General features: G+C 39.1%; 1 protein-coding gene across 1 annotated transcript; it reads left to right on the top strand.

The window, feature by feature from the left end:
* Positions 1 to 10,650: 10,650 nt before the first annotated feature.
* LOC103708623 (homeobox-leucine zipper protein HOX11-like) lies at positions 10,651 to 13,003 on the top strand. The gene is made up of 4 exons (XM_026805252.3): positions 10,651 to 11,011; positions 11,314 to 11,624; positions 11,774 to 11,853; positions 12,405 to 13,003. The coding sequence occupies exons 1-4, from the start codon at positions 10,726 to 10,728 to the stop codon at positions 12,778 to 12,780; spliced, it is 1,053 nt and encodes a 350-aa protein (XP_026661053.3). The 5' UTR covers positions 10,651 to 10,725; the 3' UTR covers positions 12,781 to 13,003.
* Positions 13,004 to 18,551: the final 5,548 nt, after the last annotated feature.

Below are 18,551 nucleotides of genomic sequence, written 5' to 3'. Positions count from 1 at the left end.
CAATAAATTAGCTAATGCAATCAGTCCTATCATTTCACAAGACAAAAATATCCTCATCATCTACAACATCCTTTGGCATCTGCCGCCACACATGGCAAGAAACCAATTACTAAACATCACATTGTCATAAAATTCATAAGGTGGGGCTCCGAAATATTTATATTCTTATTTTTCTATTATCACATCTCAAACTTGTTACTTGAATCGATCACATGATATAGCTGCATGAACTTTAGAGTAGTATCCTGAAGATAATAGAAGACTCAAGATGAACAAACTTCCAATAACTCTTTCCACGGGACTTAGGTAAGGAAGCGGACTTCGACTCCTCTTCCACCTCACGTGCTAGTCATATGAGGTTTTGATTTTTTTTTTTGGTCCTATGCTAAGATTTGGGCATGCTTAGATTTACGCTGGATCATAGACTTCTATATAGCCCTAAAATATCGCATCCTTCCTCTCTCTCTCCTTTCCTCTAAGGCTCCACCCACCTTCGCCTCTCAGGGACACTAGCTTACACGCAGAGACCAGGGTAGCAACAAGATGGTGGCGCCGAAGGAATACCAACATTGCAAGATAATAAACTAGAGTGAGGATGTAGCGAAACAACAGCGAGATAGGGCAACACGGGTCCGGTAAGCAAATTAGTGGAGATTTAGTCGGTATCAGGATAAAGTAGGGGTGGGAAAGGTTTGGCATGATCCGGCGAGGCCAGCAACAGGTAGAAATTGAGGATAAGAATTAGGAGAAGAGGACCAAAGGCAGTGGAACAAGTCTTGAAGTTGAGTGAATAATGATTGGGGGTCGACCGGTTAGATCTGGTGGCAAGGTTTGCAGAGTTCATGAAGGAAGCTAGCAAGGAATGCAACAGCAAGCATCACAAGAGAATTGTTAAGGAGATCATTAGAACAGGGAAATCGCAAAAAGAAAAAGGGATAAGGGCTATGGTCGAACATATAGAGAGATAGAGAGACCACCATCAAAAAGGCTAGGTTGAAATTGGCGATGGGAGTGAGATAAAGATAAGTGGAGAAAATGGGGCTAGGGCAGAAAATCGACGGTGTTAATTAGCAATGTTAGATGGGGGGACAGTGGAGAAAAATGGGGCTAAGGGAGAAAATGGAAGGTGTCAAATGGGAGGGGACAAGGGAGGGCTACAATTTTGGGTGGTCTTCGCCCTCTCCTCATCTAGTGATGACCGTGCTGGCCGACCATTTTATGGTGATTTTATGCATGGGGGCAAGGGCCACAACCAATGAACTTTTTAGTATGAGTTCGCAATGCTAATAGCCCAAGGCCCCATGCTACCATCTGATTTCTGTACTGGCAATAGGGGTATAGGATCCACTACTGCACCCACCACTAGTTCACGGCTCCAATCAATTTTGCTATGCCATTGCCTAGGACACATGATGACCTTTTTGAGGTCCTAATCTTATAGTTTATATGGTTTTTTTTTGGTTAAGATAGTGAATTTTGTATTAATTTTGATTTTGGATGAAAGTTGTTGTGCTTCGAATGATGATAATCAAGGTGGACCAAAGAATTATGATAAGGATATTTTGGTTAGACAATAAATTTAAAATATCATGCGATGGTCACGTGCCACAACTCTAGCTCTTGACGGTGATGAGCAGAATGATCATTTTAATTCACGTTAAAAACTTGAACTTTTCAAAAAAAATTATTAAAGATACAAATTAGGAAAAATGAGAAACCAATATAGTTTTTTTTAATATAATATAATATATAATTTTTGGAAGGATGTTTTTATCCTTAACAATGATGTTATTTTCTAATGAGAGAATATTTACATCCTACTATTGTAAACATAATGACGACTATAATGATTCTAATTAATATAAAGATATTTCCCCCCATTAATTGGGAGTTTTTGGCTCTTTCAAAATTAAGTAAAAATAGAAGAGTCTGATAACCTCAACATAGCCTTGCTCAACCATACTTAGGAAATAGCTAACACATAGCTATGCTAAGTTTAACCTTCTTGAGAAGTAGTTTGTAGTGAAAATCGACGTATTTAGCTCATTGATGCCCTATCCTAAAATTTTTGCAAAGCTTGCATCATTTTCAAACTATATTTAAGATATCAGGAGCCTTGCTTTTGAATCCCAGAATCCAAAAGAATGACATCTCCTGAGTCTCTTTCTCTCTCTCTCCAGGCGATTGAGTTAGAGAAATTATAATTATCTGTCTTTCATCTCATAACCAATTTATATACTAAAATCCAGAAATAAGAATGAAAATAATAATAGTAACAAAATAAGGGAGATGTTTTGGTACCGCTCAATTTGTATCCTCTCCAACATTAATAATGATAATGATAATTATAGTAGAGAGATTTTAAAAAATACTATATGTGAGGATCCGTATGGACGTGTGTTTAGTCCCACATCGATTATTCACCAAGAATATCTTTCGGCTAGCCATTTTGGATGAGGTCTTAGGTTGTTACAAATAGTATAATAGTAAATTCGGCTCATAGCTTATGTAGACTAGGAAGTACTGCAACACAGGTTTGTGGAAGCTGATCACGAGCCCGCCATGGTGCTTATGATTAAATTTGAATGGACTCGTTGAGGCTTGAATAGAAGAGTATGTCAGGAGATCTTGGGTACTTATATCGGACTAAAAAAATCCAAATAATATTTTTCAGTACTACAAATACATATAATAACCTTGCATTGTTCTACAAATGATACAAAAATAAACTAATAAAATACTTCTTTGAATAAGTAGAAGGGCATATGGTACGACATTTTCAAAAATAAAATTAATAATTTACAATTCTTAAAAAATCATTTCTTGGAAAAGGTTAATTAGCCTATTTTACAGACGCTAGTATTTAGCATGTCTCTGAAACGGAAGGAATCATGTAGAGTGGATGAAGCATGGTGGGCCAGAGTCCATTAAAAATAACAAAAATAATAAAACAAAATCAAGATTTTAAGAAATATAAGATAAAATAATAAAAAAATGGAGTCAAATTCCGATGGATGGAAGAGGTCGTATGATAATAATAGAGATAAAACAAACTAATTTTATTAAAATTTTTATAGTAATAACAGTAATATCCTGAGGGATGGAGAGATGAAATGATGGGGGCCCTAACAGTTAAAAAGTAAAGGTCGTTTGCATGGAGAGAGAGAGAGCGAGAGAGACAGAACGGAAAGAGAGCATACCCTCCGCTCTGCCCTGAGCTTCGGTATGATTACTCGGAGCATGTGCCATGATTGACCACACGAGAGTCACACAGGTAAAGTTGGGGGGCAGCGAAACGTACTCTCTAAGGCAAACCCCACCCTCTGCTCCCTCAAAACCCCATACACCTAGGCGTGATTTACATGGCTGCCATCCAATGTTGACGGGGATCATCATTGCGGCCTTGACTAGGAAACAAGAGTACTTAATTGGACAAGGGTATTTTCGTACATTTCTGGAGACAATAGAGCCTTTAGGGTAAGCAAGCAATCATTGCAATCTCGGACCTCTGGCCCCATTGTTCTTTTATTTTAAAAACCCATAATCCAGTGCGCACACAGCCTCTCTCTCTCTCTCTCTCTCTCTCTCTCTCTCTCTCTCTCTCTCTCTCTCTCTCTCTCTCTCTACCCTCTCTTTCTTATTTTATTTTATACTAAAACAGATACTTTATACCATAAGAATAGGAGAATATACCCAACAAAATCGAACAATAATAGATCATAAAATATGCAAGACAACTCCTTCTCCTCAACTTATAGAATATTTCAAAGTGGCTAGCCAAATAAGAAGCCATCTAGTCCACGACCTTATTAGCCTTTTTGAATATATACTTGATCGGAAAGACCATACATCCTTTACCATCGTCTAGATATCTTGAAGTAGGAGGTGACCAGCCCTACCACCATTCGATCTTTTTGAATCCAATAGATCACTGTGGCCGAATCATCCTCCAATATAATTGAGTTGGCCCGTAACACTTACCGTGCATGATCAAGACCAGTTCTTTCTCTCACTCTTGTATAATTTAGTAGGAATTTATGTTAATTTTTTAATATGTTCTTTTACAAGAGAAGAAATAAATTTTGAGGACAATACGGGTGTTTAGTTCAAGTGTTAGCTTTAAAACATGTTATATAACTGTTTTTGCTTAGAAAGGGTGGAGCTTACTCTAAGTTATCCTTTATGAGGGATAAACTTAGAGGATAAGGGAGAGATATCCCCTAAGATATTGTAAAGATATTAACAGGATAAGGGAGGAAATAAATGGTTATCCTTCAGTTATTTCCCATACAGATGTGACTTTAGAGTAAATGACTTTGTAGGATGACAACAAGGATAACATATGTCTATAAGACTAGTAGTTGCTTTATGATATATGGTACTGATTACTTCTAATCATTAAATTAAGAATAAAAGCTAATTTCATCAATTATAAGATAAAAGTTATTGTTTGATGCATAATTGAGTTATATGAAATGTTTTTTATCAGTTGCGCATGGCTACGCTTATATAAATCCTAAATAGAAAGCTATTTATATATGAACATTAATTAAAGTGCGAGAGCACTTTCACTTGGAACGGCTAATATGAGAACACAAGGGAGCTTTCTTCTTAACAATAATGACAAATTAACACCTCACCAAATCATTATATTAGAACACAAATTTTAGGGATGCAGATATTCCATGCTTTGGAGTCGTGTACAGCCAATTATTTCTGTCTCACATCCTAAAGATTTCTGAGTAAAATAACACATTAAAGAGATGGAGACAAGAAGGCATTGCCTCCTCTACATGCTTGGACAAAGATGAACAGAGTATGTATGAAACTAAGTAAAATTAGTTCGATATAATACTAATGAATTATGATAATGGGCAAGCGGTGGCATGCTGGGAATCTTTAATGAGAAATATGAGAGGCAGATGAATGATGATGTTGATGATGACTGCATGAGAAATATCCAATCATCCTGTCCATCAACTTTCGTGGCCACCCATTTAATTATTCAACAAATTATTTTTTATGGAAAAGCTTGCATCCGAGGCATGGGAAGACAAGATCTTCTTCCCTTTCCCAATCTCCATATCCACACTACATATTAGGTTTATTCTATCACTTTGATAACCACATAGCCTATACTTACGCTCAATATAGTATTGGAGCAATCATATGAAAGAATGATGGGACTGTGGAAGACTATAAATTGCCGCACTCAGCGTCTGGACACGAGACGTGGCACCAAGTTATTGGTGGACATAATCGCAGCAGTTGCATGACATTTTCTACCACGAAATAGGATGGGGATGTACGGGGTGCGGTGCTCCGCAGCACAGGATAAGGGGGTGCGGGGGTAGCTAGGGTGCACGGCGAGCCGGTAGGGCGCCGTAGCCGCCTCGGCGGAACGGACGGTCAGAGATGCTCCGCCGGGTCACATCGCATTACATATGAAGATGGCGCTTTGGAGCTGGAGCGGGGCGGTCACCGGATCCGGATGTGATGATATCTAGATGGGAAAGGACGGTGGTGATGAGGCGAGGGAGGGAGGGAGATGACCGTCCCAGTAGCCACCGGGGAACAGGGAGAGGAGGGGTGTCGTGTGGAGCTATAATTGACGGTCCGTCACGCGCGTCGCAGCACGGCGACGTCAGGTTCCGTACGGAGATCATGCTTGGGGTACAAGGTTGTGATTTAACGACGTTATGACGGCATTTCGGCAAAACAGTAATTTACCCTTGTAATGGCCAGAAGGACCAACCTTCCTTGCATTTTAACATTTCAGAAGTACTTGTTTGGTGTGCAGAAAGTATTTTTTTTGCTTAGTAATATAATTCTGAAAAATAAATTTTTAAGAAAAGAATGACTAAAAAAAAGCACTTTCTGTATATTTTAATGAAAAAATTATGTGTAATTCTTATTATATTTTTAATATAAATTAGGTTTTTAATTTTTATTTGATGCTACAGAGTTTTTTTTAAAAAAATAAAAATAGAATGATTTTTGGCTCACCAAAAAATAACTTTTTTATATTTTTTATTAAATTTTTTTAATAAAACATAAGAATTATATTTTTATTTTTTTAAAAATTCAAACAAACAAAAGATGTATAATTACTTTTTTGTTGACCACTTTTTCTTATTTTTTTTCCAAACCAAATGAGCCTATAGAGTCTGGCCTCGAAGGCACGCGGAATGGTGCGGACTTTGTGATACGGAAACCACACTTAAGAGTGGTGGCAGCAGGTGGCTGCCAGTTATTCAGCACGTCGGTCTCCGGAATAGAGCTGCGAGCTGCGAGCTGCGAGATATCGGGATGATAAGGAGGGACGAGATGGCCGTCCAGCGCGAAAAAAAAAAAAAAAAAAAAGCCTAGGGAGTCTGGTCCTCGAACGGCTGGGATGGTTGTGGTGACCGGATCGGTTAACGGAGGAGATGAGGGGAGAAAACTCAAGTGGGAAAAGGTATGGAGGGAAGGGCGGGGACCAGATCAATCAGGCGGAAATAATTGCAGGGCGGGGACCACCGTATGGACGGAGGCGGGAGGCATGAAGTCGACCGTACTAATGATTGCTCCTGCGATGCTGTCCCCTCGAAGCGGACAGCTGTCCCCGCCTCGCCGCAGAGGCGTTATGATTGCGTCGCTCTCCCCGCCCCACGTGACGCCCCGCCCCATCCGCGACGCCCGCACGCCACAGTCACGTGATTCTCCGTGTCACCGCTGCAGAGTCCACCCTTTACTTTGACCCATGGAAGCTCTTTAATTGTCGCTGGACCGAAATGCCCCCGCTAGCCCGGCGCGTGGCCGCAGTGGTATCCCGTGAAGCAAGGGTATTTCCGACCTTTAAGGCGGCTTCCCTGTTCCCGGATTATCATTTAGATGCGGTAACCGGAGGTGAGCGTACCCTGTTTTTCTTTCTGTTCGGACGATAGGCTGTGATACACGAGATCTGCTGGCTGGATTATGCAAACAGTACCCGTCTTCTTCCGAAACTAATGACGCATCTCTTGGCACATTATGAGCCCAATGAGAGACGTACTAAAGATCACCACGATATCTTGGCCGTCCGTGTTTTGATTTAGAAGTGACGGTAGCCACCAGGGCCACGTTGACCTAGCTATTTACACTCAGCCGTAGTAGCCTTCGTTTTTTAAGTGTTGTCGTGTAAAGGCATGTATTAATGGATGGGTACGACCCCTGCTGACAGAAAAAGTCTCATACAGCATTCTTTTTACTGACGCTCCAATATATGCTCCGGAAAACTACGTATATTCTCGTCTATTAACCAGCTATGTTACAAAGAATCAGGCATCAATCATACCGCTTTGGTTAACAAGTTAACATATCTCTGGAACACTTCTCGTTCAGATTTATCTAGTTAATTCTTCCCCGATAAACAAGGAAAGATGAATAAATACAAATAAGCTTGTTAAAGAAGAATATTATAAAATGTGAGTTGGGTGTGCTAGCTTAAACCAGCAAAGATTGAAGGCCTTTTAAAGGTTAGATTGAAGTATCAAGCCATCTTAAATAATTTGATGTACTTGGAATAATGGAAAAATCTAGTGACATAACCCCCAACAAAGTACAACATAAATACCTCGGATTTTTCCAAATAAATGCTTTCCGTTTTAACGCTCCAAAACGAAGAGCAGTAGGAATTAATGGTGGCGACTAACTCGGCACCGGCCCATCCCTCTTTTCAGAGATTTTGACTTCACGTCCCCGCTTCCGACCTTTACTCCATTAATAATTTATTCAGTACCTTCTCAAGCGCCCCTGCCAGGACATAATCTACCGCCGGCAGCCCTCTGATCTCCATCAGACGGGTGCCGGCTACCCTATCATATAGCGAACCCCGCCCCGATCCCATCACCGCTTTGACTGCGACGCCGCCCGGTCCGGATTCTGGAACAGGCGGAGAATCGCACCAAAGATTTCCTAGTAAAAGCCGGTGATGGGACCGGACCATACACCCCCCTTCTCCCTGTACCCTCCTCACAACGACTACCTCAACTGTCGCATCGCACTGCAAACTTCCTCTTCACCGTCTGATTCGACGATGATGGACGGCTGTGATGGGAGGAGGGTTCGGGGTATGTCCGGCCACTATCCGGTCACCGTCGGTCGAGGTCATGCGTCCCCTGTGCCCCCTATCATTAACCGAAGCATGAGTTCAATTATTGCAATGATCTCCGAGGCGTGACAAGCGCGACCGCCCGCGGTCACCGGCGGTAGCCGGTCTCGTTGGGGCCCGCCCGGCGTGCCGCTCCTTCGACCTGTTGGAGGTATTATAAAGGGACGGAATTGGGGTCAGAGCCAGCGATCCGCGCGGGAGCCGGTGGGACCCGGACACGTGTTGCGCCTCGCTGGCGATTCGTGGGTCAGCGACGGGCCACGGCCGGGTCAGCGGCTTTGACTCGTTGCTGACTCGGCAAAGCGAGCCCGAGCCTAAACAATTGAACCCGGGCTCATAAATTCCATCTGACTCCAAGTTAAAATAAGCGTCAAAAATAGAGAGGAACAAACGGAGGGATAGGATGAGGTGGAGGCCAGATCGGATGGAGCTCAGATGCGAGGAATTAATTTGGGGCGCACGGCATTTGAGGTCCGCCTTAAATTGGGAGAGCCCATTTATGACACTGGGGCATGGCACGTGACCTCGTCACGTAGTGGTAGGCCACCGGGAGGAAGTTGGGGGTAGGAAGGTTCCCATGGACGGTTCACTCTGACACTTGGTTTTGATTCCAACCGCTGCTCTTGCCGTGCTGCTGTGAGGCTCCTCCTTTTGTTCGCATGCAGGCCTCCAGCAAGCAAAGCATTTAAAAATAGACCCTCCAATTTTTGTTTTATGTATTACATGCAGAGAGGACTTGAATTAATTAAACTAGCTACAATGGATATCTAAGAATTAATGCACTTGATGTTCAAATTTGTGTATGAATGGATACGATCTAAGTATTTCAGTTATGCTTGTCGTGAAATAGTTTTTTTACTAGTAATACATTGGAAAGACAACAAATATAAGCCATTATATTTTGATGAATATCTAATTATTGATTTTTCTTGGCACATATTGTTGGCCTCTCATGCCATTCAAAAGAAAATGGTCATTTTAATGCTCATTGGTTGGAGTCGTAATAGTTTGGAAGCTGTGGTCACCACATCCTAAATGTGTTTGCAGAAATCTCTAAATTTCTTCTATATGTTCTTTTGGATATTAGTTTATAAGGGAGAATATGAAAACAATTCAAAGCTCTAATGTCTAGCATTGGATGGTCATTGGCTAGTGATTTTGCTGTCATCATCTATCATTAGACTATACAATGTCAAACAATGAGATAATTTATGTTTTTTTTATTCATTCTACTTTCTTTTTATATGCATTATAATTTTTCAAAAGAGTTTGCTAGATTCCTCTAATCAACACGCTAAGCAACTAATGACATAGGATATATATTGGAAAATTGAAAATAGTCAAAATAAATGAATAGATGCATAAATTAATATGCATAACGTGAAACGGTCATGCTTGATGAGCTAAATGAATTGATGTATGATGATACTGGACAGTTGGGTAATTACCTAATATCATTGAGTTTACCTTTTGATTGTTTATAGGTGTAATTGATCAAAGTGTATGTTTTAACAAACATAATTATAATAGTTAATTCATCAATTCATTGCCCTCTGAATTCCAAAGATTAATTGCTAATTAATAATATGAATGGCAAAGAGAACTTTGGAGTCATCATCTATGAAATTTCCATGGACCATTGAAAAATTTCCAATGAGGAGCCTTGGGTATAAAGAACTTGTTCCTTGGGCTCATGCAATTATGCAATAGGAAATGAAATCATGGTTCACAATCTTTAGTCTCCCTTGTCGGCATTATGCTCCATGACGATTTATTGTATTTGGAATTACAAAAATATGATGGGCATCTATATAAAACCATGCCTCTAAGGACCTATATGCATAAAAGGCTAATAATTAAACTAATAATTAAACACATACTGCATGAAAGGAGTGCGCCCATCATATATCATTCCCAGGGGCAGCCATCATCTCCTTCACCCACAACTTATAACAGTAGCTATCATCACCTATGATTGCAGCTAGCAAACAGCCCCTAATCCCGTTCCCATTTTAAACAAACAAAACAACAAAACTAACCATTATTTATAAACAAAATAAATCTTTAATAAGATTATAGAATACTTATGGCAGCTGCAAAGGAAATTAATACAACGGTTGGGAAGGTAAGATAAGCATTAGATTAGAAGTGCTCCATCTCATAAATGAACTGGACTCAAACCAAAGCTTAGGACAGCTCCTAACCATTAGTTCAAGACTTCTTCCATATATTTATGAGCCACTGTGGATATGACTTTCTTATGACAGCATGGGTTCTTTATGTTAAGGGGGAAGAAATGAAATCCATGAATGATGATTAATATAATTGTTTTGATTTTTTTTATTAATTGAAGAAAATTATTTTTGTTATTTTATTTGGCTTCTAGCGTCCTTTTTGTGGGTCACGTGTGTTTTGTCAACCGGGGCTTGTCGGTCAAACTCGCTTGCCCTTGCAATCGATTGCAAACCGAAGCGATCTCTCTCTCTTTCTCTATAAAAACCCCGAAGCCTTTTCTCATTCTAGCCTGCTTCGCTTTTGATCACCTTTCCCTTCCTTCTCCCTCCTGTCTCTGTTTCTAGTAGTTTCCGGTGGCGATGGAGCTGGGCTTGAGCTTGGGGGAGGCGCCGGCGAAGGCATTCTTCGCGGCGGAGAAGGCTGGGGTGAAGGGCAGGGGAGGGCTGGTCCTGGGGTTCGGCATGGGGTTGGGAGTTGGGCTTGGAGGAAGAAGGGAGGAGGAAGAAGAGGAGGAGGAGGAAGAGAGAGAGGGGGGAGAGGAGAGGTGTTCTGCTGAGCCCCCGGTGCAGCTTGACCTCCTTCCTCTCGCTCCTGTTCCACGGCGCTCGACGCCCCAGCTGGGGTTCCCTTGGGCGCCCGAGACCAGTAAGAACTCCAACTAAACTACAAAAATCTCTCTTTTTTTTGGGGGGGGTATGTTTTTTAAACAATACGTGCTCTGTTGATCTTCTTTTTTTTTTGTTGGATTTTAACAATCAATTAAAATAGGATATATAAAACGATCTGTTTTTGGTTTTTATTTTTTTATCACAAATCGTCGTCTTTACCGTTTATTCTTCGGAAGCTTAAAGATAAAAATACGATTTTTTTACCGTTTTTAGGAATCTTACAGTGGATATTGATGGATTTTAACTTTGGTCTGTTATTTTATTTGAACATTTATGTAGGAAATTGGGAGGTCTCGACGCGGGGATTCGATGTCAACCAGACGCCGTCGGCGGAAGTGGAGGAAGGAGCGGCGGTGTCGTCGTCACCAAACAGCACCATCTCTTCGTTCCAGATGGACTTCGCCGCCAGGGGTCGAGGCGGTGAGAAGGGTGGTACGGCGGCCGGCCGGAGCGAAGGGGAGGTGGAGAGGTCCTCCTCGAGGGCCAGCGATGAGGAGGAGAACGGGCTTGCAAGGAAGAAGCTCCGCCTCTCGAAGGAGCAGTCCGCCTTCCTTGAAGAAAGCTTTAAGGAGCACAACACTCTCAACCCGGTAACTCTCACCACCCTATTTATGTGTTGCTAAAAGGAAAAAAAAATGAAGCATAATGAAAAGTATACCTGAATCTATGATAAAATCTGAACCTTTTTTTTCCTTTCTAAAACCCCTATTAATTTTCTGTTTCTTGTCTTAATCTTCAGAAACAAAAGCTTGCTCTGGCTAAGCAACTAAATCTTCGACCCCGGCAAGTGGAAGTCTGGTTTCAGAACAGAAGAGCCAGGTGTTTATTTCTCTCCCCTTTATTCTTCTTATTTTACTCTGTTTCTTAGAATTTTTGAAGGTTTTTGTAATGGCTCTGTGTGTGTGTGTGTGTTTCCCTTCCAAGTTTTAGTGAGTCTATGCCATGTTGGATGAGCTCTGTCTCTCCTCTCTCTCATCCCCTTTTTCTTTTAAAAATCTCTTCCATTTTTAACTATTTGTTTTATTAACGCAATAAAAGCTATTTATTTTATTATTTTGATCTGTTTTTCTCCGAAAAAAGAACCAGTTCTATCATCCTATTTGAGATTGTAGGGGGCTTCTCTTCTCTTTTTCCCCATGGAAAACAATCACCTCGATAAGAGAGTTTCATGACCTCGTTTAATATGCTTGTATCTAGCCATGGTAATTTTTTTCTCAATCACTCTCTACTGACAAATATTTCTATCACCCCTCTCACCCTAAAAAATCCAATCTTTTTCGTGTCTCATCTCGCTTAATTATCTCAGCACCCACCTCTCAAGCTAAGATTGTTTTTTTTTTTTTTAATCGTTGGTCTGCTTCATCTAACAGGACGAAGCTGAAGCAAACGGAGGTGGACTGCGAGTACCTGAAGCGCTGCTGCGAGACGCTAACGGAGGAGAACCGCCGTCTCCAGAAGGAGCTGGCGGAGCTGCGCGCTCTCAAGACTTCCCACCCCTTCTACACGCACCTCCCTGCCACCACCCTCTCTATGTGCCCCTCCTGCGAGCGCGTCGCCTCCACCACCACCGTCCCCCCCGCCGCCGCCGCAGTCGCCGCCGCTGCAGACACCACGCCCGCCGCCTCCGCCACCCCGGCCGCCGACCACCGGCCATCCTCCTTCGCCTCCCTCTTCTCGAAACCCCGCTTCCGCTCCTTCCCGGCGCCCCACCCTGCTCCCACCCACCAGCCATCGGCTGCCTCGTGATCGCCGGTCCGCGCCCCTGGTGGCTTTTTTTGTAAATACTCATGATTTAAAGGCCTTGTTTTGTCTTTTTAATTTTTATTTGTCCTTTTTTTTTGAAAAAAAAAAGTTGGAGGTTTGGGAGATTTTTATGGATTCTCTTGTTCCTTTTCCAGAGAGAGACTGCTGATATTGTTAACAGACTTTGCTCTTTTTTTCTTTTAAATATAAAATTTCGGCTTATTAAGCTGAAGCTGTCTTTGAGTGTTCATATTATTTGTTCAGCACTTTTTTCTTAAATTATTAAGATAAGTAATTAGGAAAAAAAAAAAACTGATAGAAAGGTTTGACAGTACTTGCAAATGGCCAAGAGCAATTACGAAAAGAGAGGTTTCTATTGGTGGCTGAAAAAAAAAGTGGGAACTGTTGCAATTGAGTTGATGGGTGTTAATGGCCTGTTGATCTTATCACATTTGCCGTTTGTTGATCAAAGAGGCAATTTGTATGTGAAATTAGTGACACCTTGTTTCTTTCATGGCATCAATATTTGCATAAGGCAATGGTGTGTGATAAGAATGTCTATGAGGTTTTTTATTATTATTTTTTGGCTAAAAATAAAAGTATCATACCAAATATATATGAATACAGTTAAGAAAGTCAAAATACAAAATATTCTCTCACCTACCTATAGGTGTCTTTCTGAGTAACAAACGGAGCCACATTTTACTTCTAATGAATGTATATGTGCATGGGCTCTTTCAAGCTGAGTACAAACTAGAGGGTTCACATTGTTTACAGACATATACACATTGTTTTACAGACATATCCATGAACACCATTTCTGTGATGCTTTTGGTTCGACCAAATATGTCTTGAGTCTTGGAGGTTCTCACCTATTTGACAGGCCTTTGGGCACTGCCTGACCCACCAGTACGGGCACCATGTTAAACATGAACCATGTTGTAAGCATTTGCACGTTATGATCAATTGAAAGGTCTTCTATGTCTATAGGCTGGTCAAATCGAAAGACTAATAAACTTTTGATGAATTTCTCATGGACTAGAGGCTTATTTAGTCGTACAATCTGTTGCTGCCAAAATTTGGCCCGACTTAAATGTGCTTCAAGATTGGTGTGCTCGGTCGGTTATTCGAGCATAACTGAGCTGGTTAAGCACTACTTTTAAAGCACATCTAGGTTTGGGTCGGATTTTGGCAGCAACATAAGCCATGCAGTTATATGTTTTTCTTCCTGGGGTATCAGTCCTGTCATTAAGTTCATGGTAGATCTCTTTTCTAACAGAGATTTTTTTTAAATCTTTAAGAGATTTTGAGCATGAAGATACTGAATGATCGTATAAAAATTTTGCATTCCTGAAGAACATTAGCAAGTTCTTGTGTGGAAAAATGTTTGACAAATTTCTCCGAGATAAAGATGTTAAGAGCCTTGCTCAAAGATGAATAGCTTCTTCATAGTTTCTAATGAGGGAATTCTCTTAGCTAGAGATACTTTGACAGCCAAAAACCACTATAGTACGAACTTGTTTGCAAGATGCTTAGTAAGGCACCAGGTCAAGCCACTACCTTTTAGTAGCTCGAGATTCACATTTTTATTTTTTACTTTCGGGTTGTTAATGGGCTGAAGTGATCAAACAAGCCATGTCAAAGTCGCGAATACGGCCCAATTTCCACCTTTAATTAGGACATGTCTAAGTTTTCTTCCCCCCCACAACATGAGTGTGTCCAACAAGAAAGTGCGGTGACAATCAAATAGACTATCACAATCCAGAACCTTATTTTAAAAAGTATTATTTGGATTTCTTAGTTTTGTATGGATATCCAATATCTATCTAGTGCATATCTGATATAAAATTAAACACACGTCTACATGGATCTTCACATACTGCCCTCCTTTAAACTTTGACGTCCTCGTCAGGCTAGGAGTACAAATCTATTCAAATATAATCACAAAAACCAATATTAGTCTATGATAAGCTCCAATGGGCCTGTATTGCGGTATCCTCTAGTCCATATAGGCATGAGTCGGATCTGCTCTAATATCATTTATCAAATCAAAACCTCATCCAAAAAGACTAGTCTGAAAGAATTATTTGGATTTCTTAGCTCGGTATAAATATCTAAGATTTACATAGTACATAGCTAACTATGCATACGTCCGCACGGATCCTCGCATTAACATCCAAAATCTTGCATTCAGGTATGATCAAGCCCTCTTATCTTTGGTATTTCTACCCGCTATGTCCACCAAGATCATTTTGAATCCACAACTTCTTGCGAATTAGAAAGGATTCAATCTAGGCCTTGGAGCGCATTCAAGCATCACTTGAAATGATGCATTTTATGGAAGATAAGATCTTTCGTTTATGATTAACTTTAAAGGCAATATGGTGGAAGCTCCATTGGTAACAGAGCAAGGATAGGATTGAAATTGAGTACCTTGTATCAACACAATAGATCTACAATATCAGTTAAGAAGAAAAGAACATTTTAACAGGCAAGAAGAACTAGTCATTTCCTTTATACCCTAGAAACATACTGGACAAAATGCTATGATGCTATGCTATGATTATTGTGCATGTCATATCCATGAAGCTGTGAGCAAGGGTTTATAATTCAAGAATAATGGCACAGGATTGAAGGACTTGGATTTAGTTTATAGTGAAATGTTTTGAATCTGCAAACCAAATCAAAGACCTCTAAAATGTTATTTTACGACTTCATTAGGTTGATACATGAAGTCTAGCATCAAGGTCCAATGACATGGATTGGCAATATGAAAAAGAAAAGGAACAGGAGGAAATGGTACGTCAAAGAATAGCTATGAAAAATCAAAATGAAAAAAAGATTGATTTATTGGTATCGCTACTAAGAAGCTTAGCCAATCTTATTTGAGTTTTGAATGGTTTTTATTTGGTACAACGGCAGCTCATATATAACAGGTGTGAATGCAACCCACAAAATCAGAAATAGTTTTTCACTAGGTAATTTTACAACAATTCCACTTTATGATTTATATGCATCTAGTATTATAAGTCACGAATTCATATGGGCACACAATAGTCTAGGAAAGTCAAAACAGCCATTTATAAAAGTAAAATGACCTTTTTTTTAGCAAAAAATAAAATTGAAGTTGTTTCCCTCCACAAAATTCTCTTATGTTCTTACAAAATAAAACGTATCCAATTACAACTTTTCTTCTTTCAAGGATTTTAAAACAACAATATATTGGCAATAAATTATGCATTCAAGATCAGAGGAAACACTACATTAATTAGATGTCGCACCAATATAAGAGCAGAAATTTGAAACATCTTTCGTGATAACATGAATGCAAGAAAGGACGGTATTAAACCATTAACAGTACTGTTCTACAAGTATAGAGCCCTCTACGATCAATTAGATTCTTGCATTGGTTGGCCTAAAGCAATCATAACCTCCAATACTGAATACTACCAATTACAAAGGAGAGAGAGAGAGAGACATATATATATATATCATAAAAGCTTCAAGATATGCAAGTGTGATGCGTATCCAGAACAAATGGCATCATGTCAGTACCTTGGACGCACCTAACTTACATAAATTTCCGCCAGACAAGGTCCAAACTTATTTTGGTTAGATGAAGTACTAAAAAGTTCAAGCTTTTGGTACTGTGCACATGTATTGTCCATCAAAGGAGACGGGTCAAATGACCCTTCTGAAACAGTTGGGAAGCTGGGAACCACAAAACATGTCACGCACTGTTAGATGTTGAAATCCCTTTAATCATTCATTTATTTATGTGGAGGTTGAAATGCTTTGGTTTCTTTGATCGATGCTTTTAATTTGTTAAAAGATGGTCGGCTTAGTTTTAACAGTTGCACTTCCATGCAGCTTGTTAAGGGTCTAAAGAAGCATACTTTAGCAAGAAAACTGGACCAGGGGGAGGAAGGCTGGTCTCGAGTTTCCACGTACGTACAATGGAGGAGTAGAAAATATATATATATTCCCTCTTATTTGCTTGGCCAGGGAGCCTAAAGGAGCGGCTTTCTTTGTTTGTGCACTGAAAAATAAGATACGACATGGATGAATGACCGCATGAGACAGCGGAAGGCTCAAGGACTTTGAATGGGATCTCTCGAGATGAGCCGCCTCATCCTTTGGTCGATATGTTAATCATTATTTTATATATACATATATATTTCTAAATGTTAACATTTATATAATTATTATTTTTTAAATTGATATTTTTATATATAATTTTTATAAAATATATGTTTTGTATATATACTTTTTTTTCTTACATATTTGCCCACACTATCTAACGCCATTAAGAAATTAGCGGTTTAGAGCTAAAAATAACTAAAATATTTTTAATAGATAGATATGCAAAAAGACACATTTATAAGAATAAGCATGCAAATAACAACTTTGTGATAGTATTTATGAAATTTCACATATTTAAAAAAGTTTACATGCAAAAAATTCAATTTTTATTTTTGCCTATTTCAACTTGTTTTAGCACTCGGATTTTAGTCTAGTGCCTACTCTTCTATATTTTCTGCAAAAATATTGCTTCACAAAAAGATTGATTCGACAATTAGATAATGAAAAAAGTTATAGAAGTTCTTTTACTAATCATGAATTATTATATTTTATTCTTTTTTATTTATAACAATCACTATATCCTATTTTATCGAAACACAACTTGTAATAGTTATTATTATAGATGTATATATATATATATATATATATATATATATGAGAACATGTATTAGAATATATAAAGGGATTAGAATCTCTTAAAGCCATGCGATAGATTGCAATAATCAAGCTTTTTGCTACTGTTGTGCTCATGGGTGGAAGAACAACATCAATCATCCTCGAGCAAAATTATTGGACTTCAAAACTCTTCAAATTTATTGACAACCTTTGTAGCAATATAGTAGAAGGCCACCTCTTACGTTTGTACCTTAAGCCACTTATTTTTGGATATTTGATTTTTTTAAAAAAAGATCTAGTATATGGAGTCCATCTTATCACAACAATTTTAAATTTGCCACTAGCCGGCACATGAAATTTTTTCTAACTCTAAGATAAACATTGCAAATCTCTTATACTAAAAGATAAATATTGTAAATCCCTCGTATCACTTTTCTTTAAATAATTCATAAAGCGAAAGACACGACCTAACAATCTTTATATAAAAAAGAATATAATGAAGGGAGAACTTCGGCAGCAACAAGAGGGACTCAGATTTTGGTGGCAAGAACTCCAACAAATGAAAGAGAGAGAAGGGCTGCCTATAGTGGAGAAAGGTGTCGAGGATATGATTTTGATTTCAAACGAAGGAGTCAAAATAGGGATCAAGAGAGATCGAAAAATTTCTCAAAGAAGGTAGAGATATTAGTTTCTAGCAAGATCCGTTAACCTATTTCCCGCTTTAGAGGTAAAATGATAATTTTATAATTTTAATTAATTTTAATTTAAATAAATATGATTTTAGCTAACCATGTCAGCTGAATCGCTATGTTAACAGAATTCATATAAAAATAGTATTTTGTAAGGACATGCATATAAATATCAATTTGAAAGGATATTCATGCATATTTCAATATTTAGGAGGATATTTATACAAAAATTCAAGATTTTTTTTTTTACGTGTATATCCTTCTAAATATATAAAATTGTATGAATATCCTCAAAATTGCTATTTGCATGTATATCCTTATAAATTTTTATTTTTGAATGCTTACTCGTTAAGGATATTTTCGTCATTTCAATTTTAAACTGCTAAC

Source organism: Phoenix dactylifera, chromosome 5 (assembly GCF_051530095.1).
Source record: "Phoenix dactylifera cultivar Ajwa chromosome 5, Ajwa_hap1_PhDact_Kaust_v1.1, whole genome shotgun sequence".
In the NCBI taxonomy this organism is placed as follows: Eukaryota; Viridiplantae; Streptophyta; class Magnoliopsida; order Arecales; family Arecaceae; genus Phoenix; species Phoenix dactylifera.
This window is presented reverse-complemented; position numbering and strand designations above follow the sequence as displayed.